The 25,545-nt window shown below is 36.4% G+C and overlaps 1 protein-coding gene across 3 annotated transcripts in view; it reads right to left on the bottom strand.

Annotated features, from left to right (window-relative positions):
* Positions 1-25,545, bottom strand: part of acsf3 (acyl-CoA synthetase family member 3) — a 194,929-nt gene that overhangs the window by 67,398 nt on the left and 101,986 nt on the right. For all 3 annotated transcript variants that reach the window (XM_028809755.2, XM_051931665.1, XM_051931664.1), the window contains 3 exons: positions 16,407-16,552; positions 9,057-9,169; positions 6,475-6,601 (listed from right to left, as the gene is read on the bottom strand). In XM_028809755.2, the coding sequence (XP_028665588.1) occupies positions 6,475-6,601; positions 9,057-9,169; positions 16,407-16,552 (386 nt within the window). The remainder of the gene's footprint in view (positions 1-6,474; positions 6,602-9,056; positions 9,170-16,406; positions 16,553-25,545) is intronic.

Genomic DNA, 25,545 nt, shown 5'->3' with positions numbered 1-25,545 from the left:
TGATAATTTATATATACTGTAGCTATTTATTGTACACTGTTTCACAAAAGGCAGTAAAAGAAAAATGACCATGAAAAGTGTAGTCGAAGAACAGGCAAAAGATCAAAACAATCAAGCATCAAAACCAAAATGAGAACCAAAAATTTAAGTCAAAGAATAAGCAGAATTTCAGTAACCGAAAATAACAACAGTAATTGTTTTTCACAGCAATATGTGGGTTATCCTTCAAACTAATATACCCTAGCACGGCAAAATGTTTCTTAATTAACCTTTGATACACATTTTCTGACCCAGCATTTGAAATGTTTGCACACGAAAACCCCAGATTCCATATATATACGGTATATTACCATGAATACATATTTGACTTAATACATTTATAAAAATTTAAAGATTACAGAACCTATAATGCACCAGTTACATTCTTCCTTCTTTAAGATCTTTTTTATACTGCCCTCACATCTCCTTTTAATTAAACCATTTCAAATTAATTTTGATTTGCATATTTGCTTGTAAATACATGCTTAATTTAAAACCAAAATGATAAGACATTTAAAAAATAGCGTTTAAAGATTTAATCGACAATATAAAAGCCTCAGCCCTGAGCTTAGAAAATAATAGTAACAAGTTAGAAAATGTACACATGGCATAACATTCAGGGACTGTGCAGACACTTTAGCCCTCAATGGACCGAGTTCATTAGGTCAGTTCTAGAACATTCTCAATCCATTCAAGGATTGTGTAGGCCACAGGCTATTCCACTTGACTGGGCAAAAGGCTAAAAATAGGCTTTGGCTGGACTCTAGTCCATCACAGTGACCCACTCTCACTAACTGATACTCATCAACACTCACACACACACACAACATTCACATATAGTGATAATTTGCAAATGCCAGTTATCATAACCTAAATAAATGAATAAAACCCTTTTGTAATTACTTCTGTGCTTGAGTATGTCAGGGCCATAGTAATTTTCATGAAATGGGGCTTGCAAAGCTGTTTAGTTATGACAAATGTTAGGGAATAACAGAAGTGAAAGGCAAACATAATTACAGCCATTCAATATTAGGGATATTAGCTGAATGTGGCACTCTGATAGTAAATTACAGGATGGCCAGATTTTCAAAGTCCTAAACCAGGATATATCTGTAACATGTATGCACACGTATAAAGGCCATCCTCATTTATTTAATGGCTGCTTTATTTCATAGTCAAGAGACAGGGGTCAGGGCACGTAAAAAAAACACTTTCACAAATGAATGCATAGGAGCCCACACAGTGCTTGAAGTGTAAACAAATAAATGGCAGTGCTGTCCGTTTTTTTGTCAGCTTCTTAGTTTTCCTTGCAATGATGATCAAATTCAGCATAAGTTCTCAATGAAGCTTTCCCTGTTGGAGTTTTGACTACATTATCATTCGTATATTACATTGGTAGTGGGTGGGGGGGAAGAGGGTCTCTGTGCCCCTCAGAATTTTGAAAATATATTCTAAATATATTGTGAGTATGCTTGTGTCAGCAGAGCAATGTTTTATTAGATAGCTAGCATGTTAAAGATTTTGATATTCTTCAGTTATTTATCAAGGTGCATAGCCTGATATCAGGACTGTTGCTGTCACTGGGGCGTCTGGTCACTCTAGTAAATTACAGTGCGTCACACACGTGCGCACATGGGAGACAGCTTAAGGGCTTTAGTGATGGTAATTACTTGCTGGACCATGGTTAGCGCTGTGTGCTATTACATTCTCCCTCTGCAGAACAGAAGATTGACAGCTCCTCCATTGCTGACTTCACTTTCATTGTCTGTCCACATGGACCCACCCCTTCCTGCCTCATGACCACTTATCCTGGGACCCGGCCATTTTGTTCCCAGTTTGAGAATGACCTCCAATCTGAAAAGATGGAAATTATTGCATGCTTTTTGTACTTTATTTCATCCAATTATATGGGGTCACTAAGGTGATACTCCAACTCTTTATCTTTGTTTGTTGCATCTTTTACAGGTGTTAGTAAATAGTGAATCATTATAATATGCAGATAATGGAACTGTGAGGTTAGTTTAGTATAAGGTAAATACTAAGTAAATGTTAATTTGCTCTGTGCATAGTGGCTTACACACAACAGGGCACTACACTCATATCTAAACAATGTTTTGTTTTCACTGCTTGTATTTTATACTTTTATGAATAGGAAAATCACTTAACTTACCTGTTGCAACTTAAATCACACAGAGGAGTGAGAGGCCACTACACTGTTCCTCTTCTGTTTGCACTTAAACCGCAGGGAAGATTTCACATAAAATGGAAACAACATGCTGATGTCTTATTTAATTTTAATTTGTTTTTCTTCACATGTAATTACTTCTTGGACCTCTTGTGAAGCACTTTGAGCTACACTGCTGATAGACAGACAGACAGACAGACAGACAGACAGACAGACAGACAGACAGACAGACAGACAGACAGACAGACAGACAGACAGATAGATAGATAGATAGATAGATAGATAGATAGATAGATAGATAGATAGATAGATAGATAGATAGATAGATAGATAGATAGATAGATAGATACTTTATTAATCCCAGGGGGAAATTCACAACTTATATGAAAATGTGCTATAGAAAAAAATGTTTTTGTTGATATAGAGATTTCTCTGTGTGCCCCCACCTCGACTAGCCAATGGAGGATTGCTGTCTACTACGGACACAAGCAGCCAGTGACAGCGACTTCCTACCTGCAGGAAGTAGGAAGTCTGCGGCTATTGTAAGTGAAAAAGGCAAAAATAAACAAAATATACAAGTTGGTGTAACTGCTGTCAAGGAAAAATTGAAACAGTAAACTAATTCATAGTTGAAGTCGCACAGAACATTTCTCTATTTTAAGACAGACAAGTCTGCAAATTTGCTAGTGCTTTTCAAAGGAAGATTTTGAAATTTTAAAACTGTGTACAAAGCGATCTGTTCTGGATATTTAGACGAAAATGTAACTGTCTCAACAAATTTCCCTGAAGAGTATGTGTGACACATTTCAACAAAATTAGTACACAGTGGGCCCAAGATGTTTCATGTGGACAGACAGACAGATATGGGCTATAGCAAAAGGTGCTTTGTGTGAGAACATATTTTAAATGGGAAAGTTGTAAATTACAGGGTAAATAGAGCTCAGTAAAGCTGCAATTTTACCAGTCTGTATGGACTGAAAGTATTGAAGTTTATAAGACAGATATGTAAAAGGAACTTTGTTACTGAATACATTTTTGTGCATTAGCTTATGAATATTATTTTGCTTATTAATTGTTCCAGATTATTATTATTATTGTATCAAGTATGTATCTATTTCTTATGCTCCTTATCTTTTATAAATTGACCCCATGAAAGCAGAGCCCCCCTGAAGCTGTAGCTGTGGCTCCCAGACATATTTAAAGGACAAGGCCATAGTCAAACCAATGTAGCATTAGTTAAGTTTACAGACACTTCTCATTCAAGCTAGCAGAGCTTGAGAGGATATACCAGGAAGAATGGGATAAACTGCGGATCTGAAAACTTATATGAATAAGAGATTTCAATTTTTGATTTTTAATAATTTAGCAAACCTTTCTGAGAAAGGTTTTTATTTTGTCATTATGGTTACTAAGTATAAATTGATAGGTAAAAAAAGGTAAATTATCCATTGTCACACATGCATGTCAGATGGTCACATTCTGGGCTCAGCTAAAGTATAAGATACCACTTTGGAATGAGTTTGGCTGCTGTTGGTAAACTTTTCACCTGTTTCTATCTCCACATCTTTGACAAGATGCCTAGTGAGGGAAACTTACTTCTGCCCCTTCTGGGTCAGGTCCTATAAAGCCAGGCATCCCCAGCAGGAGGTATCTCACTTTGATTCGAGCCCGACTGAAGGACAGAGCTTTGTAAAGACATGACCTGCTCAACTGAGCAGCATTATTGAACTAGGAGAAGGAGCCTATATTTCTGTTGTGTAATACCTTTGTGCATTAGTTTTGCTTTATTTTGTTTAACAAATTAAATGGGATGACCTGGTTGGTGTCCCAACGTATCTGTTGAACCTGAGTGTCACTACTGTTCAATAACACCATTTAAAATTAAATCACAACACAATAATGTCTGCAGAAAGTGAATACTTTCTGAAACCACTGTAAGCTGCACCTGCACACCTGGGCTGCAGGCTCCCCATTATGATGTTAGCTGACACTTAACATCAAACATCCATTTCAGCTAAGTGTGAGTTTCCTTGTGGAACTGCTATAGTGGTCCTTTAAGTATGCAGCATTTGGATCTCTATCTGACAGTATATGTTCATTTGTAAACTTCAGGTGCTGAATTTTGTGGCTAGGATGAAGGAAAGATTTGCTTCTTCTGATTCTACCATGAAGGTCATATTTGTTCAGGTGTCCCTGCACAACAGAACAGTGCACCACCACTCCAGAGTCTGCTAAATCATCCTGAAGGTCTTTTCAGTCAAATGGGCGTTTCATTTGCCTTTCTAGCAGTCCAATGAGCAGCTCTTTCAGAACGTTTTCTTGATCTTCCAGACCTCAACTTGACCTCCACCATTCCTGTTAACTGACATTTCTTAATAACATTACGAACTGAGGAAACACCTACCTGAATACTCTTTGCTATCTTCTTATAGCCTTCTCCTATTATTTATCAGAGTACTAGGCATCTGCTTAGAGGAGTCTATGGCTGCTGTTTGTTGGGACAAGGTTTGAGGAGTCAGTGAATTTATACAGCTTTGCAATTTACATCACCTAATGATGACTATGAACAAGCCATAACCCTAGTGGGGTAATTAAGGTCTGAGACCTTGGTAAAAGTCATCTGTGACTCCAAACATCTTGGGGTGCCCAAACTTTAACATGGTGTTCCTTTCCTTTTTTTTACTGTACAGCTGTATAAAACAAAAACAATACACTAATCTTGCATAAACTGTTGAAAAGAAGTGTCATCTTTAAGTTTATGCCTTTTAGTGATGAGTTCATCTTCTGCTCATATTCACAATAACAGACATTTTAAGCAAGGGTGCCCAAAACATTTAGAGGACTTACTATTGCCTGCTAATATTACATTTTTATATTGTAAATATATTCATATTAAAAACTAATACATTACAATGATAGTAACTGTTCTTGAATGTAAAGAATACCATACATTACAGATTTATAACCATATACTGTATAATATATAAATGTCTCAAGCAAATTATGGAGATTACTTAATACTATATTAAGAAAACAACTGTGCTACTATAATAAACTTTGAGGCTTAATGCTGTACAATAACAAATCATAAAATTGTAAGAAAAATAAAATAAAATAGTGTAAAATATCTGTATGCCATACTGTGTGGAAAGTCACTGAATTTCTGAAAGAAAACTTTGAGATTAACTACGAACAGTATATACTGTGATGATTTTGTATTTTTGTACTAAGAAACATACAGTAAATACATTTGCTGTGAGCTTCTGGGAAAATCTTATACTAGAACTAACAACTTAAATCACTTCTTGCCTAGGTTTTGAGAATATCAATCATTTCAGTGCAACTCACTGTTTGACTCTCAACAAATAAGAATTCCTAAGGGCCTTGGGCACCTTATCAGTAATAATGACTGTTACACAACAAATCAAAGTGTATGGTACTTTAAACATGCGTTAGCTTCATAGAAGTGCTTTTTGATTCCTGGCAGGAGTAATAGCTGTTGACTGAGAGCAAGCACAGTATGATGGCATGGATAACTGAAACACAAATTCAGGATAGGAAAGAAAAATCAATTATTACAAATGAGTGTGGAGATGTCAAAGCTGAGTAGTGGGAAGCCACGACAGATTATCTATAGAAGTGCCACTTACACCAAGCACAATCACTCACACAATTAAAAACATAGACTGTTGTAAATGAAACCACTATTGATTTCTGGACAGGACTAGAACTCTTTCTAGTCTAAGGGACTACTGATTTTCAATCCTATATATAAAGATAATTTGCAAGAGGCCTATACTTTCTTATTTTGTCCCCCCCCCCCCAAGTATGGTAATTAAAACACATAACCATTATTTTTATACAGTGCTAAAAGTAAATCAATACAAAAAGTGGAGAGAACATTTTATCTTAAAGCCTGAAATCTGTCACCTCAGAGTAACTTACTGAAAATGTCAGATCAAGTGCTGTAACTTTGTTACAGACATTAGAAGTCCCAAAATGTTACCACAACCATCAGAAAAGAAAACAAATTGTATTTTTTAAACTTTACAAATAAGAGCTTCTCAATTTATAAATTATATCAATGGAGGTAATATCTAATCAGCACTTTTTAAACCATACACTGATGTGACTTGTGCTTCCGTTGGGGCTCAAACTGAACTGAAACTTAATTACTGCTTAATAAGTAATTAATGAAGACATACAAAAGCCCTGAAAAATTGTAGAGGCTGGGTTCCTGTACACATTACCTGTTTTGAACCACCCATCTGTGGTGAAGGAATTTTTAGTTTCCTGTGGTTTGTTCCAATATTCCTTGAATATGGAAGGACCTTTAACCTGTAGCTCTCCTTCCTTTTCAGTTAAACCAGGGGTTACCTGAATGAAAATAGAAAAATTGTATTCCTATTTAAACTGGCTTATAACAAATGATTAGATTCTAAAATTATGTCAACAAAATTTTTTTAACTTGCTGATTTATTTAGATAATAAAAAATTCGGACATGAGCGCCAGTAGGCTTTACACCCTAGGAACCAAGTTATCCAAACTATTCTATAACATTTCAGTAATTATTTATGGCTCTGAACTTTCTGATCATAAAATAGTTAATTATGATAGCAATTGGCAAGAAGAATTCATAATTAATTGAAGAATTACAGTATTTGAGGGTTCTTCTAGAGTGCCTCTTTCTCTTGCACGATTTGGCTAAAAAACTAATCAACACATCGCCATCTCATAACAGGCTTAAGTTTCGAGTTTGGTATTTTTCTGTCCAGCCGTTTTAGCTCTAGACCATCCTCAAGAGACTGACACACATACAGACACATACCCATCATCGAGATATCAAAGTTTTCAGTGTCAGGGGACCCTAAAATGTTAAGATCCGTTGAAAACTGGAGATGGAAATTTTTGACAAATTTAAAGCTTTTGCTCATTACCCATAGACAATAGGTTATGGTGGGGGAGCGCTCAAAACAAAAAAACTAACAAATGGAAAACAAAATTGTGAAAATCATCTCAATCAAAACCATGTAGCAATTACATCAAATAAGGGAATTATGGCATAGCTTATTGCCACTCCACACAGCTTGTGTATTAATGACTGAGATACCTTCAATAAGAAAATGAGTTGTTCTCCCCATATTTGCTTGACATTCTTCTAGTATTTGATTGATTGGTTATTGTAAATTGGCATAGTGTCATTGTGCGACTGTGCCTCTTTGAGTTGTTTTTTACACTTTAATAGGCTCTAACAATTAAAAATTAGCATTGAGGACTGATGCATTTAAAATAAAAACCCAAACATTCTGATAAAGAATGCTGAAGAAGATGTTATGCATGTCAATTCAGTCAACTATCTAAACAGATTAAGTCTTGTCCATGTACTTACAGTATTCACCTCACATTAAATGATTATAAAAGTTTTACGTTTCAAAAATGTTATGAAAGAAAGAAGACACTATCCACATGATACTATTTAAAATAAAAAGCACAAGGAATGATAAAAGTTAAATTCTCTTTTTCATAATATTATAATACTATTCAGTAAATTTACAGAAAAAAACTATCTCTTTGTTTGTTGGGGGTATTCAGTATTCTCAATATTAAAGGCAAAAATAAAGGCAATTTTTACTCTTTGGAGTAAAGTACATTTTTAACGTAAGAGCTACTTTAAGTCCTTACAGAAACCTTTCATTTACCAGCAAGTATACATCCCCACTGTCATTTACAGTTGTGAATAAGCAATAAAATCATAAATACAAACAACTAAAATTATGTTCCTGATTAAGGTTTCAGGGCTCATTCTCTGTGACAGGGAAAAAGAGCTCAACAATACAGAAGATCTTCAAAGAAGAACTATGAGGAGCCAGTTAAGGTGGCATGGGTATGTAGCAGCGTGTCTCCTGGGTGCTTTTCACAGAAATTGTACAACCTATTGGGAAAAATCCAAAAGGCAAAATAATTATACACTGAAAGGAGACTGTTTCTTCTGGGAGCACAGGAGATTCTCAAAAGGATCATTAGACTATTGATGGGGATAGTGTGACCAGATGTACTTGGGTTGACATGCTGCTACCAATACCATCACCAAGTAAGGCCAATGAAAAACGAGTGAGGTATTATTATTATTATTATTATTATGAGTAAAATTTACTCCATAAATTACTAATTTATCAATATATTCAGTCTCATTTTTTATTTTTATAACATTGATCACCATGTTTTGTAAGGGATTTGGAAATAGTGTTTGCTACGAAAGAAATAATGATGTCCTAATGAAGTATTGTTGACAATAAAAAGAAAGGTTAAAAAAGTTGACTTTAACCAATATGTGTGCATTTATTATCCAATCAATGAATCAAAAATATGCATTTTTAGTGAGTACAATTACTTTACTGCAATCAAATGACAGAAATAAGTGATAATTCTAAAATTCTTAATAATTTATGTGAATAAATGAGCTTTACACACTAAGTTAACTAATCAAACAGAAAAGATTCTAAGTGAAAAATGTTGAAATAAATAGTGATATAGTCTGGGTGATTCAAAGCTTCATTCCTTATCATATTTTGCTCACAAATGAAATTGAACAATAAATCTGTCCACACACAACTTACACTAAACATGCCCTGAAAGAAATGCAACACATAATTACAAAATGTGTCCACTAGATGGTATACATTCAGCAAAATAACAATTTCCTTGGCTTTTTGGGTTATATAGTGATACAGCAAATCAAACATACAAGTTTAGCCAATATGCACTATGCAATAAACAGAAAAAAATTAAATGATATTACTGTTAAGACAGTCATTTTTTTATTTTGCTTACCATTGTCCCTCTGCAGTTACCCTCTGCAATTATAGTATAGGAGGAAGTTTCTTTCTTCATATTTTCCACTGTAATACGTACCTCCACTCCTGGTAAGGGAGTGCCTACTGAGCCTAAAAACAAGACAAAAAGTCATATTAAATTATGCAGCCAACAGTAACTTCTCAATATGTATAGGTAGTTAACAAAGCACAAATCTTTTCTCATTAGAATATGAAAAAAAACACTGTGTTATTTTTTTATGCAATTAACAAAACAAAAAACAAAATGTAATACATTTTATGTTGGAGAAAATCCATCATGCTTTGCCATCACATGACTTGTACAATAAAAGAACTCCATCTAAAGTGGTTTTTAATATAAAATAAATCAGCAAAAAATTAAAATTCAAACCCAGCTTAGAATTACATTAATGAATTTTGGCCAAATTAAAAAAAATCTCAACAAATCCTCACTAAGACAATGTGATTTTTTTCAATTTGAGATAATGTAGAACATCATTTTCCCACTGCATTAGGGAAGGTAGATTAAGGTTCTTCAGTTGGGAAAAATCAGTCTTCCTGCATTTGGTATTACCCCAAATATTGCTATTAAAACATTAGAAGCAATTTTAAATTCAAGACTATCTGAAAAATATGCAATGATTTTTTATTAAAAACAGTGTGTGTGTACTGCATTCCCAAAACTTGTGACATACCGATGTGGTCACTTGGTGACACTACTCAAACGATGGAAAAATTGTGTTAACACTTAACAATCAACTCCATGAACATATTGTAATCATTATCAAACGTTATACTTTTCTACAGTATTTTTTGCGAAAAGCTAAAAATAAACATTTCGTATTTCAAATGAAGATATCACAAACATAGCTGCAGAAAATCTATACATCTCCTATTTTCAGAATAACTGGCAAATATAAATACTATATGCAACTGGAATTTGAAAGTAACGAAGACATCCACGTATTATTGCAATGAAACACAATGAAAAAATTCCAAGAAACCTAGGTATAAGCCCTTACTACTTGAAGCACAATGTTGCAAACATCACTTGGAACATAATTTACAATTTTTGCAAATCTGGAACATAAAATATAAGCATAATAATATAACTCAATGAAGAAGAAAAATTGAGACTATTATTAAAATTTAAATATACAACAATGTATAAATAACTAATTGACACCCTTTCAATTTTATTTTTGTAATTAAATGAAAATAAGATTAGTTCACAGTTAAGTGGATAAACCATGAAATCTTAAATATAAATAGATTATAAAGATATGAAAAATTGTAACAAACTTAAAAAGGAGATGTTAATTCAGAGAAGCACAAGGAAAGGTTTCACATAGAGCTGTTAAGATTTTGTTTATTGAAACTACTTTCATCTGCCCCATTTCTGCATGCTATGTGAATTGTATTAGTATCTGCAAATACCTTGTGATGGATATGGCATTTAGTATGGATACTGGCACTCCCATAGATTTTAGTGTCTGATAGTTTCAATTCTATAATTGTATTGTTTTATTCTGATATCTTTCTGTGCCTGCATTGGAATGCAGAGGTGCTTCTGGTGACAAGCTTGTCAAAGACACAGCAAGTCCCCTGACTGCACAGAAGACCATTAACAAGGCTTCATCAGCAAGGCCATCTAAACCTCCAATTAAAGCAGCACAGGCAGCAGAGGCAGCCCTGTCAGTGAATGGGCCCAACGAGGCGTAGCGTTGCTCTGCTCATGAATTATTCATCACCCATCAGCACATCAGTGCTGCTCAACCAGGACCCTATGCTAGAGAGAAAAAAGCTCAGTTCATGCCTTCACAATCTGAATATGTGAATTAATAACACTTTGAGAAGGTAGGAGAGAGAAGAAGCCTCTTATGTTACTTACTTTGCAAACCCATGTTTTAAAGATCACTAAAATTAATTAAGATGCCCACGATATATTGCTGTATCACCTGTTTAATACATGTGTAAAACCACTGTAGGAAAATTAATGTTCGGAAGGAGTAAACCTGCTGTTATTGAATGAAAGGGGAAAAATCCACTTTTTTACTCTAAACAGTAAAATAAATAGCACTGTGGAACTGGAGAAAATCATAATTTATAAAAGTTAATTCAGACATAAAATTTAAATCTTCAGCCTGTTTAAAGGAGACAGAATAACACTGCATTAGACCATACTCATTCAGGTATTTATTTGCATGTATTCTGCAATTCAGCAGATTTTCAATTATGTTGGACAAATTTCTTATATCATCATACTAAGAAAAATTATTCGGCACTAAAAAAAATGTATAAATAGCTATGGATGCAATGATTCTGTGGTTCAAACGGTATTTTGGTTATTGGGTCACAGATTATTTTGGTTTACAAAAAGATAATATGCATAAGTTAAACACCGAATTGGGGGAAAGCAATTGTTTACACTTTGGGTCTAAAGCTAGCAAATCAAAGACAAATGTGTAAAAATCTACATATTCTTACATTTGCACACAATTTAAATAGTAAAGAAAATCATAAAAAATTATTTTTATCATCATGACAAACAGATCACCAATACCAATCTGGAGTATAAAGGTCAGAAAAAAATTGATATGAACACAGCTGTTACATCATAATCATCATCATCATCATTCATTTAAAGAGCATTTTCCAGGTTTATGAATTTTAGCTGGTTGCTCCCCACATCTTTTCCTCCCATTTCAAATTATCTGGCACCATCATGTCTTCTTTGGTTGCCCTCGTGGCCTCGTCCCCTACCCTTCTTTCATGGTACACCTCTTTGCCTAATCACTGTTTGCCTTTCACCAAAATGCCCACGATACCAGTGATATTTTCATAATGAAAACGAGAACTAGAACTAAAAATACTATTTTTCGTTTTACAAGAACGAGAACTGAAATTAAGGAAAACAGAGAAACTAAAACTAAATAAAAATAAAAATGAGTGATTTGTGAATGAACTAAAATGAGAATGAAAATTGAGTAAAAACAAAAAAAACAGCAATAGCATTTTCTTTCATTCCGGTTCAGTCATGCAGAGGGGTTGTTTGTAGGTCGCCCCGAGCGTTCACTTATGTTGAGCTTTTCACTATGCGATGATCCAGTAACTTGGGCTTACTATAGTCACATGGTGCAACTTCTGTAAAGGACCGTTCATTTGTTGAGCACATTTAGCTCATCAGGTTGAAGTAGTAAGCGCTTGTGGTTGACGATAGTGAGTTTTACACAGATGTGTGCGGGTAGAAAGCAAGATAGTAACGTGTGCAAATACTTTAATTACAGCGCAGATGATAATAAAAGCAAATGTAACGTGCGAGAAGAAGAGTCTCGGAGGTTCAGTGCAGGGCCAGCAAGATCAGTGTTTAGTGGAAGTTCAGCACTTCTTTGGCACCATGACTGCACTTCATACAGGAACATGCGGTCTCACCTGTCATCATGAAAAGTAAAAAAAAAAAAATAATGATAACATAAAATAAATTTGTCCACTGGTTTGTGCTATAAATTTGTTTTCTCTATGATTCCAATAATTGTGATAATTTTTATAGTCAAAATCGCTGAATTTGTGCATTTCCTGTTCAAATACGGGGAGAAACGCGAGGTGTGATGAGACGAGCCCTCACATGTCCCTCACACACGGAGTTGATGCATGCAATTGGCGCATGCCTGTTGCTGTCTCTTTGTATGTTGCCAATAAAATGTTTGCACATGCATTTATTATACACCCTGCCTTTCCACAGACTGGCTAATATATTTAATAAATGTGTATGACATATCTAGTCTTGCTGATCGGACTTATAAAACCTCAGTGAAAAGGTACAAGGTTGTGAGCCCAACATGTGCTTGTTGCTGCTGTTCTTCTACACAGAGGCTCAAGGCGCCAATAAGTGATAGATAGATAGATAGATAGATAGATAGATAGATAGATAGATAGATAGATAGATAGATAGATAGATAGATAGATAGATACTTTACTAATCCCAAGGGGAAATTCACAAATGCAGTGCACTGCAGCAGTCCATTCATTTTTATTTTTTGTTCCGAATGACTGCCAAAAATGGAAGATTTAGAGTTTTTAAACTAAAGGAAAATAAGGAGGACTTTTACAAGAAAGTGACGAAGATTTTCATGGAGAAGGATAGGCGCATGGACTTCATTTACAAATAAAGGTAAGACCATAAACGGTTTTCAATTTAATAAAAATGGGATCAGACTAAGAAAAAAAATCCAATATTTAAAAACAAAATTTTGACCTTAAATTAAATATGTTGAGCAGTCTGTATTAAAATTGATTAAATCATCAGAATTAAAAGCTTTTAAAAACAACTAAATCTTTCAATTAAGGTCAAAATTGAAATCCTTTTTTTTTTGTACACCACTCTATACTTTCATTTGTATTGAATGAGTATGAATTGTGAAATTGCAATGACAAATTTAGAACACATGGAGGGTGCACAGCGAAATGCGCTCTCTCTCGCTGCTTATACATGTAACGTTCCTTCTTAGCCAATATGTACCCTACCTATCTGTGTGTAAAGAATGCTGATGAGATATGAAACACAACCAGTAGTCAATGTGCATGCTGCCAATTGAATAGTGAATATGCTACCCTTTTGGGTTCATATGTTTGTAAATCTGACTCTGAAAGAGTCAGTGCCTCACCAGCCATGAACCTCACTGCACGTCACTGCTTCAGTACTGACAGCAGAAATCGTCAATGTACAGCGCCAAGGACCTCGTCTGTGCACCTGCATTACAGGTGCTCGTCAAGTGAATATTTTCACTGTGCGGCTACTGTGCAATGGACATTGTTGCAACATGAACAAATCTCTCAAAATGTGTGCTTGTTTAAAGCTTAACAGCAACGTGCTTGCACAGACTGGTTTATTGGGTTGAAACATTTGATCTTGTGGACTATACTCATTAGGCCACTTGATGTGTTTCATCATTTATAGTCAAGCTGTGTTTAACGGCATTAGGAACTGTGAGCGTATTTTGTTGACTGAAACATAACTTTGATTGAAATATGTGTAGGACAGCATTTGTGGTCTTGCAACAGAGAAAAACTAAAATTGTACTAATATTATGTAAAAAAGCCAGAACTAAATAAAATAAAAACTAAAACTTTAAACACAGAACTAAACAAAAATAAAAATAGTTGACTCCACTAAAAACTAGAACTAAATAAAAATAAAAAATAGTTTTATAAAATAAAATAAAAACTAAAACTACAATTAATATCAGAACTGAAATATCACTGCACGATACCTTAGTCTGTTTCTCCTCAGAACAATACCTATCACCTCCATGCCAAAATTTTCTCTTAACTCAACATTTACCTTCATTTCAGTCTGTGACAATCTACACATGATACAGTGGGTAGACAAGGATAATCTGCAACGTATGGCCATACAACCTACAAAGTTGCACTAACCTTGGTGGGTCTACTAGTAATGCCTTTGACCATGGATAGTCTCAAAGAGGTAGGACTATATCCATGACATCCACCGCGGTTTCTACTATTAACTACCTGCCATTACCAACTGCGGCCTGGCTTGCCATGAACTGTCATTAGGGAATCTACAGAAATGAATACTGATTTTCTCTACGGAAAAATGACAACCATGTTTACAAATGCAGATTACATAGACCAAAGGAGCAATCTTTGCAAAATACTTTAACTGCACATAACCAGAACAATGGATGAACTGGTAAGAGGCACAATCACCTACAATGGAGAAGACAGCCGGAGCGTCCCTGGGGATAATACAGGAGTGTCTTGAAAAACTCGGCGCGGGATTCTTCAGCCACATAGATGCAGTGGTACAGGTGAGTGGCTCCTGTACCGTACATAAAAATGGACAACTGTGGGAATGTCCTCCTGATGTAAAACCTAAGGAAAGTCGAGTAGCTAGGTGTTTGACAGTTGACCACAGTGTGATGACTGATTATGCAGTGGGGGGCAGAAACAGCTGAGGCGTACGAGAAGGGTTGGCTTGTATGTGCCGGCACCCAAAGCGCCCTGCCCCAACTATCAGCAGCAGTCTCACACAAATCAAGAGGGGTACAGACAGCATGGGGTCTCTTCTTGTCTCACAGAGAGACTCAGACTGTCGCTGTACCCCAGATTATAAGGAGGACCTGAAAAGGGAAGACTGGGTCTCCAAACACTGCAGCACGTGAGCTCCTGTGCTGAGTACAAAGCAGAGCGGGCATTCCTGCAGTATTTTAGTGTCTGAAGGCACAAACTCGGGATGGGGAGCGGCGCTGTTACAAGTGCAACAAGATGGCCAAGGGCGGAGACACTGCCAGGAGAAGGTCTCAAGAGCCTGGAGAAGGCATCAGTGCAGTGCCTCCCTGTCTCCCTAATGTTTATATCTTGCAGGACGGAAATGTGGCCTGGTCGAAAGCAGCTCCCTATCCAACAGAAGAACAGCCCTCGTGGGACAGGACGCTTCGCCTGGCAAGGCTCAGCTGGGGGAGGAGCAGTGTGGCAGGTGGCCAGCTGGGATGCCCAGAGTGGGGAAGGACCAGTGGAGAGAGTATTTATAGGACAGTTTCTTCTCCAGGCAGACAGAAGGCAGAAACCCCATGGTTTCCAGCAGGGCCAGGGGGCGCATGGACCTTTCCAGGGCCTTATTTGGCCACACTTCTGCCACACCCGGAAGTGTGGCCAGAAGAAGCTTTTTGGGTACCTGGAGTTCTTCTAGGGGCCCTAGTAAAGGGGCCAGTTTCCACCATTCAGGGGCCAGAGATGGGAGGAAGAGGGCAAAGCCTGAGAATGAGGGGAGGCAGAAGGACTGGCGGCAAGAAAAGACTGAACTGTCTATTGGGTGTCTGGTGATTTGTGCACTGTGCTGTGGGGAGCATGGTGAAACGCTCCCCAGTTGCAAATAAATGGGTGTGGTGTGGCAAAATCTATCTCCTGCCTGTCTGTGTCTGGGTTAGGGTAGCTATACAGTATGCGCCCTGGTGGCTTGACAGAGGATAACATCATATACTGTAAAGCCAATGGAGAAAACAGATAGGTTTAAGAAATCACAGAACAAGACATAAACCAAGTTTTAAAGTTATTCAGAATTTCTTGGTTTCTTTGTTATGTTCAAGTTTAAAAAATCTGCCTGAGGTACACTTTTAAAATATAAAACTATATAATTTAATTGACAGATTAGTATCTAAAAATGAAAGACATTAGTTGATTTGATCACTCTGATGTATGACATAAAACTAATTAATTTATAATTGTTTAAGATTCTCTAAGAACAATATAAAAAACATAATAAATGTCATATAATAAGAATAAGGCACAAATTAATATATTTGGAAAGTTAAGACTGTTAGTTTACCTGGCACTCGCATTCCGTGCAGCGGATTTGATAGAGCCATACCTATCTCTGTCATGCCATATCTTTCCAGCAATACATGACCAGTGATTTGAGCCCATCTCTCCAGGACAGGCACAGGCAAAGCAGCTGAACCTGAGACCATAAGCCTTAAAAGAATATTAAGAACATTTTCAAAAGAATGTATTACATAAGTGTATATTTTATATACATATATACATATATATATATATATATATATATATATACATATATATATATATATATACATATATATATATATATATATATATATATATATCTATACTAATTAATAAAAGGCAAAGCCCTCACTGACTGACTGACTGACTCACTCATCACTAATTGTCCAACTTCCCGTGTAGGTGGAAGGCTAAAATTTGGCAGGCTGATTCCTTACAGCTTACTTACAAAAGTTAGGCAGGTTTCATTTCAAAATTCAACGCGTAATGGTCATAACTGGAACCTCATTTTTGACAATATACTGTAATGGACGGCAGCTTGATGGCCGTGGGAGGTGGAGTTGAGTGTCACGTCATCACGCCTCCCATGTAATCGCGTGAAAAGACTGTGAACTCAGTAGGGAGAAATGAAGGAAGAGCCGCAAACAGCGAAGAACAAAAAATTAATTAAACAATTGAGAAGGGAGCGAGTGAAGCATACAAGCATCTTCATAAGGGAAACAAAGCACGGTGTAAAACGTAAGTTTAAATTAAGTTTATTGAAACGCTCCCGTTGCGGATTGCAATAACATATTCGCGAGATAAAAGAACGCAGTAGGGAGAAATGAAGGAAGAGCCGCAAACAGCGAAGAACAAAAAATTCATTAAACAATTGAGAAGGAAGCGAAACAATAAGAAGCCAGCGAGTGAAGCATACAAGCATGTTCATAAGGGAAACAAAGCACGGTGTAAAACGTAAGTTTAAATTAAGTTTATAGAAATGCTCCCGCTGCGGATTGCAATAACATATTCGCGAGATAAAAGTTTAATGAGAAGACACGAAGTATAAACGAACCACACGCCGTAGCACAACGTTAGGGGCAACAGTTTCAACCATTCTATGATCTGCTTCTCGCAACTGAAAGACGGCACATGGCGGATGTTAGCCGACTTGCTGACCGCAACGTTAGGGGCTTCAACTCTGGCGCTGACGATAGAGATTCGATTCCCGAGAGGGGATGAAGTGAGTGTGTATGCCTGATGAGCCCAGAATTAGGGAGAAACACGTGTCGCATACTCTTTGCATTATTTGAAAGTAAACTATTAAAACCATTCTATGATCAGCTTCTGGGAACAGACAGAGGGCACGTGGCGGATGTAAGGCGACTTCCTGACCAACCACAAGCGTTACCTGGCAGGTAACCACCCATACAGTCAGATTGTGATTCAGAAAATGAATGCCATGAATGTAATTACCACGATCTACATACTGTCAAATAAACGAAACACACGGCGTAGCGTGACAGCTGTGAAAAGCGAGGTTCAGAAAAAAACAGATCCTTAACAAATTGTTATTGGTATACTGTATTTTCGATCCGTTTAAAAAGGTTTTCTTTTCTTAAAAAATTAAAAGCAGTACTTCGCCGCAACGAAGCGCGAGAATTTGGCTATATATATCTGCTTCTCACAATTAAAAGAGAGCACGTGGCGGATTTTAGACGACTTCATGACCAAACATAAGTGTTACCTGCCAGGTAGGGTTACCACTTTTAATACAAAAAAATAAGGGACGCATACTACAGCGGGTGCCACATCCCAGTGCCAACACTTTGCAGACTCTACTTAAAAGACCCGCCCTCCTCACTGGACAGTTAAAAAGACCAATCAAACTAACGATGACGTCAAGTATTACCCAATCAAAAGTATGAAAGGAGGCATCTTCATAAAATGCGTGTGGGATGATTTGCATGAGATGCTGCTTTAAAAAAAATGATAAAAAAAAATACGGGATAAATCCCGTCCCGTATTGATTCAAAACGGGACGCGCAATTTCATTCTCAAATACGGGACGATTCCGTATTTTAAAGGACGGGTGGCAACCCTACAGTGCCAGGTAACCACCCATACAATCAGATTGTGATTCAGACTAGGAATGCGATGAATGTAATTACCCCGATCTACATACAAGGCGAAAGTCTTGCAACATTCAAAGATGATGGTTTGGGATAAGTACACCATAGAACATAAAAGAGCTTATGAAGCCTTCAACCGAAAAAAGCAAGATCTCACAGATCGTAAAAAAAAAAATAGGAGGTAATGTCGTTTTACTCGCTGTAGATTTTAGTCAAACATTACCAGTTATTTCACGAGGGAGACCAGCAGATGAACTCAACGCGTGTTTAAAATCCATGCTTCTCCCACGCTCGGTTATATGTCGCGTGTTCTCGGGTAGGTACACCAAAAAATGTATACATTTAAGCATGTAATGGGCAAACAAAAAATGAGGTATAACCGAAGGCACTGCAGTAGTACTTAATGAAACTTTACTTCTTAAATGTTAATGTTTTACTGTTTAATAATTTATACGCTTCTTATATGTTGTTCAAATTCTTTTAGCAAAATACCAGTGAAAGCGCAATGCACGATAACATGGAGTGAATACACCATACGCATCCACCCACGGCCGCCCTGGTGTGCGCAGATAGGAGTTGATTCTACAATAAAATAAAATAAAGATAAAAACCCAGGATTTTTTCCTGCCTTGTGCCCTGTGTTGGCTGGGATTGGCTCCAGCAGACCCCCGTGACCCTGTGTTCGGATTCAGCGGGTTGGAAAATACATGGATGAATGGATGGATTTTACTGTTTAATAATTTATATTTATATGAAATGTGCTTCTTATATATTACTTCATATTCTCATATGATAATGATGTTAATGTTGTTTATATTGATTTCTATGTTATTGAAACTGCATGTATGTGTGTATATGTATGAATATATATATATATATATATGTGTGTGTGTATACATATATATGTGTGTATATATATATATATATATATATATATATATATATATATAATATATGTGTATGTGTGTAGATAGATATATATATATATATATATATATATATATATATATATATATATATATACTAGCAAAATACCCGCGCTTCGCAGCGGACAAGTAGTGTGTTAAAGAGGTTATGAAAAAGTAAAGGAAACATTTTAAAAATAACGTAACATGATTGTCAATGTAATTGTGTTGTCATTGTTATGAGTGTTGCTGTCATATATATATACATATACACATACACATATTATATATATATATACACATACAGATATTTATTATATATATACACATACAGATATATATTATATATATACACACACATATATATATATACACATACAGAGATATATATATATATATTTAATATACAGTGAAAATCGTTTAACACGAAACTGAGGGGACTGAAATATTTTTTCATGTTAAAAGAATTTCGTGTTAAAGGATATTACAAAAAAAAAAAAACATGCAGTATATTCAACAAAATTAAGTTTATTAGAGTACATTTTATTTACATAGATATGTATATATGCATGTATTTAATAAAAATGGGAGCATTCTGAGATCTCGCTTGTTTGAACCAAACAAGTAAAGCCGTCTCTAAATCCTCGTGCTTGGCCGTTCTCATCCATTTTCGCTCTGGCTCAAACTTACTCCGTTCAAACATTTCCGTAATTTTCTCTCTTTTTTTTTTTTAAATTACTGTATTGTTGATAATGTAGAGATAGCAATATCAAAATCTTTACAGATTTCCGTTTTCGTCTTCTGTTTTTGATCAACAGCCTTAAGAAGTTCCATCTTCATTTTAAGCGAAATAGCAGTTTGCTTTCCCCCTGAGCTCTTTGCCATTGTGCTCGTAAAAAAAATTCTTCTAAAATAGAAAAAAAAAACGCGAACCAAACTCACTGATTTTTACTCGTCACCGAATTCCAAAGCTAATTGATGAGAGATGAGATGTTTTTGTGTGGCGTTTGTAGGGGTGGAGGGTGAAAGTAGCTTAGATAAACAAAATTGGCTCGTGTCACAGGCTATTCCGAGGGTATTTCAAAGCCAAGTTAGCCTCCTTTCTACGAAACATGTGAAACCACCTCTCTTTCATTTCACACCCCTCTTAAATCTTGCCTGCGCGGCTGGTGTTTTCCGTATTTTGTTCATTCCCAGAAGGGAAATCTTTTCGTGTTAAGCGATTTTCGTTTCGTGTTAAGAGAAAAAAATGCATGAAAATACATAGTAGTTTGTCGGGACCGTTGTATTATTTCGTGTTAACCGATATTTCATCTTAAGCGTTTTCGCGTTAAACGTATTTCACTGTATATTTAATATATGCACATACTAAATCGACAGGACACACATTCAACTGGGACAACGTAAAAGTAAAATTTAAGGCCAGTACAAAAAGCGCCAGAGAGTATATACACACATACATGCAGTTTCAATAACATAGAAATCAATATAAACAACATTAACATCATTATCATATGAGAATATGAAGTAATATATAAGAAGCACATTTCATATAAATATAAATTATTAAACAGTAAAATCTTCTTCTGTAATGTGCTACCGTGGCTATTCATTTGTCTGTCCAGGATTTTAAATCACCTGTAGCTCGCAAACCGTTTCACCTATTGACTTGAAATCTGGTAGACATATAGAACGTCACGTCTACTATCCGCTTTATGGGTGATGATTGTATTACTCTTTTTATCCATCCATCCATCCATTTTCCAACCCGCTGAATCCGAACACAGGGTCACGGGGGTCTGCTGGAGCCAATCCCAGCTAACACAGGGCACAAGGCAGGAAACAATCCTGGGTTTTTATCTTTATTTTATTTTATTGTAGAATCAACTCCTATCTGCGCACACTAGGGCGGCCGTGGGCGGATGCGTATGGTGTATTCACTCCACGTTATCGTGCATTGTGCTGTCACTGGTATTTTGATAAAAGAATTTGAACAACATATAAGAAGCGTATAAATTATTAAACAGTAAAACATTAACATTTAAGAAGTAAAGTTACATTAAGTACTACTGCAGTGCCTTCGGGTATACCTCATTTTTTGTTTGCTCATTACATGCTTAAATGTATACATTTTTTGGTGCACCTACCCGAGAACACGCGACATATAACCGAGCGTGGGAGAAGCATGGATTTTAAACACGCGTTGAGTTCATCTGCTGGTCTCCCTCGTGAAATAACTGGTAATGTTTGACTAAAATCTACAGCGAGTAAAACGACATTACCTCCTATTTTTTTTTTATGATCTCTGAGATCTTGCTTTTTTCGGTTCAAGGCTTCATAAGCTCTTTTATGTTCTATGGTGTACTTATCCCAAGCCATCATCTTTGAATGTTGCAAGACTTTTGCCTTGTATGCAGATCAGGGTAATTACATTCATTGCATTCCTAGTCTGAATCACAATCCGATTGTATGGGTGGTTACCTGGCACTGTAGGGTTGCTACCCGTCCTTTAAAATACGGAATCGTCCCGTATTTGAGAATGAAATTGCGCATCCCGTTTTGAATCAATACGGGACGGGATTTGTCCCGTATTTTTTTTATCATTTTTTTTAAAGCAGCGTCTCATGCAAATCATCCCACACGCATTTTATGAAGATGCCTCCTTTCCTACTTTTGATTGGGTAATACTTGATGCCATCGTTAGGGTGATTGGTCTTTTTAACTGTGCAGTGAGCAGGGCGGGTCTTTTAAGTAGAGTCTGCAAACTGTTGGCACTGGGATGTGGCACCCGCTGCAGTATGCGTCCCTTATTTTTTTGTATTAAAAGTGGTAACCCTACCTGGCAGGTAACACTTATGTTTGGTCATGAAGTCGTCTAAAATCAGCCACGTGCCCTCTTTTAATTGTGAGAAGCAGATATATATAGCCAAATTCTTGCGCTTCGTTGCGGCGAAGTACTGCTTTTAATTTTTTAAGAAGAAAGTAAAACCTTTTTAAACAGATCGAAAATATACCAATAACAATTTGTTAAGGATCTGTTTTTTTGTGAACCTCGCTTTTCACAGCTGTCCCGCTACGGCGTGTGTTTCGTTTATTTGACAGTATGTAGATCGTGGTAATTAAATTCATGGCATTCATTTTCTGAATCACAATCTGACTGTATGGATGGTTACCTGCCAGGTTACGCTTGTGGTTGGTCAGGAAGTCGCCTTACATCTGCCACGTGCCCTCTTTCTGTTCCCAGAAGCTGATCATAAAATGGTTTTAATAGTTTACTTTCAAATAATGCAAAGAGTATGCGACACGTGTTTCTCCTTAATTCTGGGCTCATCAGGCATACACACTCACTGCATCCCCTTTCGAGAATCGAATATCGTCAGCGCCAGAGTTAAAGCCCCTAACGTTGCGGTCAGCAAGTGGGCTAACATCCGCCATGTGTCTTCTTTCAGTTGCGAGAGGCAGATCATAGAATGGTTGAAACTGTTGCCCCTAACGTTGCGCTACGGCGTGTGGTTCGTTTATACCTCGTGTCTTCTCATTAAACTTTTATCTCGCGAATATGTTATTGCAATCCGCAGTGGGAGCGTTTCTATAAACTTAATTTAAACTTACGTTTTACACCGTGCTTTGTTTCCCTTATGAACATGCTTGTATGCTTCACTCGCTCTCTTCTCAACTGTTTAATGAATTTTTTGTTCTTCGCTGTTTGCGGCTCCTCCTTCATTTGTCCCTACTGCATTCACAGTCTTTTCACGTTATTGCAATCCGCAGCGGGAGCGTTTCTATAAACTTAATTTAAACTTACATTTTACACCGTGCTTTGTTTCCCTTATGAACATGCTTGTATGCTTCACTCGCTCCCTTCTCAATTGTTTAATGAATTTTTTGTTCTTCGCTGTTTGCGGCTCCTCCTTCATTTGTCCCTACTGCGTTCACAGTCTTTTCACGTGATTACGTGGGAGGCGTGATGACGTGACACTCAACTCCTCCTCCCACGGCCATCGAGCTGCCGTCCATTACAGTATATTGTGAAAAAAGAGGTTCCAGTTATGACCATTACGCGTTGAATTTCGAAATGAAACCTGCCTAACTTTTGTAAGTAAGCTGTAAGGAATCAGCCTGCCAAATTTCAGCCTTCCACCTACACGGGAAGTTGCAGAATTAGTGATGAGTCAGTCAGTCAGTCAATCAGTCAGTCAGTCAGTGAGGGCTTTGCCTTTTATTAGTATAGATATGTTTATGTATATATATGTTTACATAACCTCTTTAACACACTACTTCTCCGCTGCGAAGCGCGGATATTTTGCTATATATATATATATATAATATGTGTATATGTATATATATATATATATATATATATATTTAATATGTGTATATGTATATATATATATATATATATATATATATATATATATATATATATAATATATGTGTATATGTATATGTATATATATATGATAGCAACACTCATAACAATGACAACACAATTACATTGACAATCATGTTACGTTATTTTTAAAATGTTTCCTTTACTTTTTCATAACCTCTTTAACACACTACTTCTCCGCTGCGAAGCGCGGGTATTTTGCTAGTATATATATATATATATATATATCAGTGGAATCTCGGTTTGCAAGTAACTTGGTTTACGAGTGTTTTGCAAGACGAGCAAAAAGTTTTAATAAATTTTGACTTGAAAACAAGCGAGGTCTTGCAGTACGAGTAGTATGTATACGCTTTGTCTGCTGAGCGTCATGTGATCACAACTGAGCTGATGGTGGTTCTCTCTCTCGCTGCGGGATTGTGGGCAATCGTCTCCTATTCTCCGTCTGAGTCGGCGTGCCTCACTCATATAGTCAACATCCGTACAAGCGTATACTGTTTACTGCAGCATTAGCATTGTGACTGTGTGTGTGTGTGCTCGCTCGCATGTGTGTGCTGTGACGTGCGAGTCCCCGTCTTGCACCCTAAAACACAAAGCTGAGTCTCAGTACTTTAGCAACACCAGCTTTATTCAGCTTGAAACAGCAACAGCGCGGTTATTTATTGTAGCTGGATCTGCCGCTTTCCTATACACAGACACAGCAGTCAGGCAGGACCCTGCGCATTTATAATGTTCCTTGTATCACCCATCGATGACAGGCGCTTATAGCATGTCCGCGATCTTTTTGGATTCGCTTTTACGGCGAACTGCTACAGCACTGGGAGACTGCGATTGCTTTGGGACACTCTTCCGCATGTTGTCCCGTTGGGTGCAATCCCACAAGAGTTTAGAAACTCACTCACACCAGCCATGATTCTTTTCAAAGGTAAAGTGCAGGTTAATTTGTTTTATGTATTTTTACTTTATATTTTGTATTAATCATTTTTATATGAATAGTTTTGGGTTGTGGAACAAATAATCTGAGTTTCCATTATTTCTTATGGGGAAATTCACTTTGATATACGACTGCTTTGGACTACGAGCACGTTTCTGGAACGAATTATGCTCGCAAACCGAGGTTCCACTGTATATATAAATATATATATACATATTTATATATATATATGGCTGGTATCCTGAAGGTTGCCGGTTCGAATCCCCGTCACTGCCAAAAAGGCCACTGCGAAAACTACCAAATTCCTAATACAAGAAATTGTATAAGGCGAAATAAAGAACAAAAACAAAAAAAAACAAAAAAAAAAACAAAAATGTATGTAATCAAAACTGATTAATTGCATCTCACATTAAAACGTGATTATAAAATACATAAATCATGAAGTAAATGCACACAGAATCAGAAATTTACTGTAGAATTAACACAAAGGAATACAAAAAAATGGTATAATTTAAGCTTAAACAAATGACATTAAACCTGGACTTCAAAAAAAAAAAAAATACTACTTGAGGAAGTACAGCCTGAATTTGAATGCCTTCCTAAAAGGTAAGTTGAAAAGAATGCAATAAGAAAACAAGGTAAATGTATTAATTATCAGATAGACATAGCATATGAGAGACACACATGTCAAAGTAAAAATTAAACAACTGAAATGACCATTGACTTTGACTGCACTGCTAAAGACTGATTTAACTGAATGAATAAGCATCTCTTAAATGGGCATATATTAAAACTTGTATTAAAACTCTGTAAATACTCTGCTC

The sequence above is a fragment of the Erpetoichthys calabaricus genome, chromosome 9, assembly GCF_900747795.2.
Source record: "Erpetoichthys calabaricus chromosome 9, fErpCal1.3, whole genome shotgun sequence".
Classification (NCBI taxonomy): domain Eukaryota; kingdom Metazoa; phylum Chordata; class Cladistia; order Polypteriformes; family Polypteridae; genus Erpetoichthys; species Erpetoichthys calabaricus.
The sequence above is the reverse complement of the archived record's forward strand: the minus strand, read 5'-3'. Positions and strand labels throughout refer to the sequence as shown.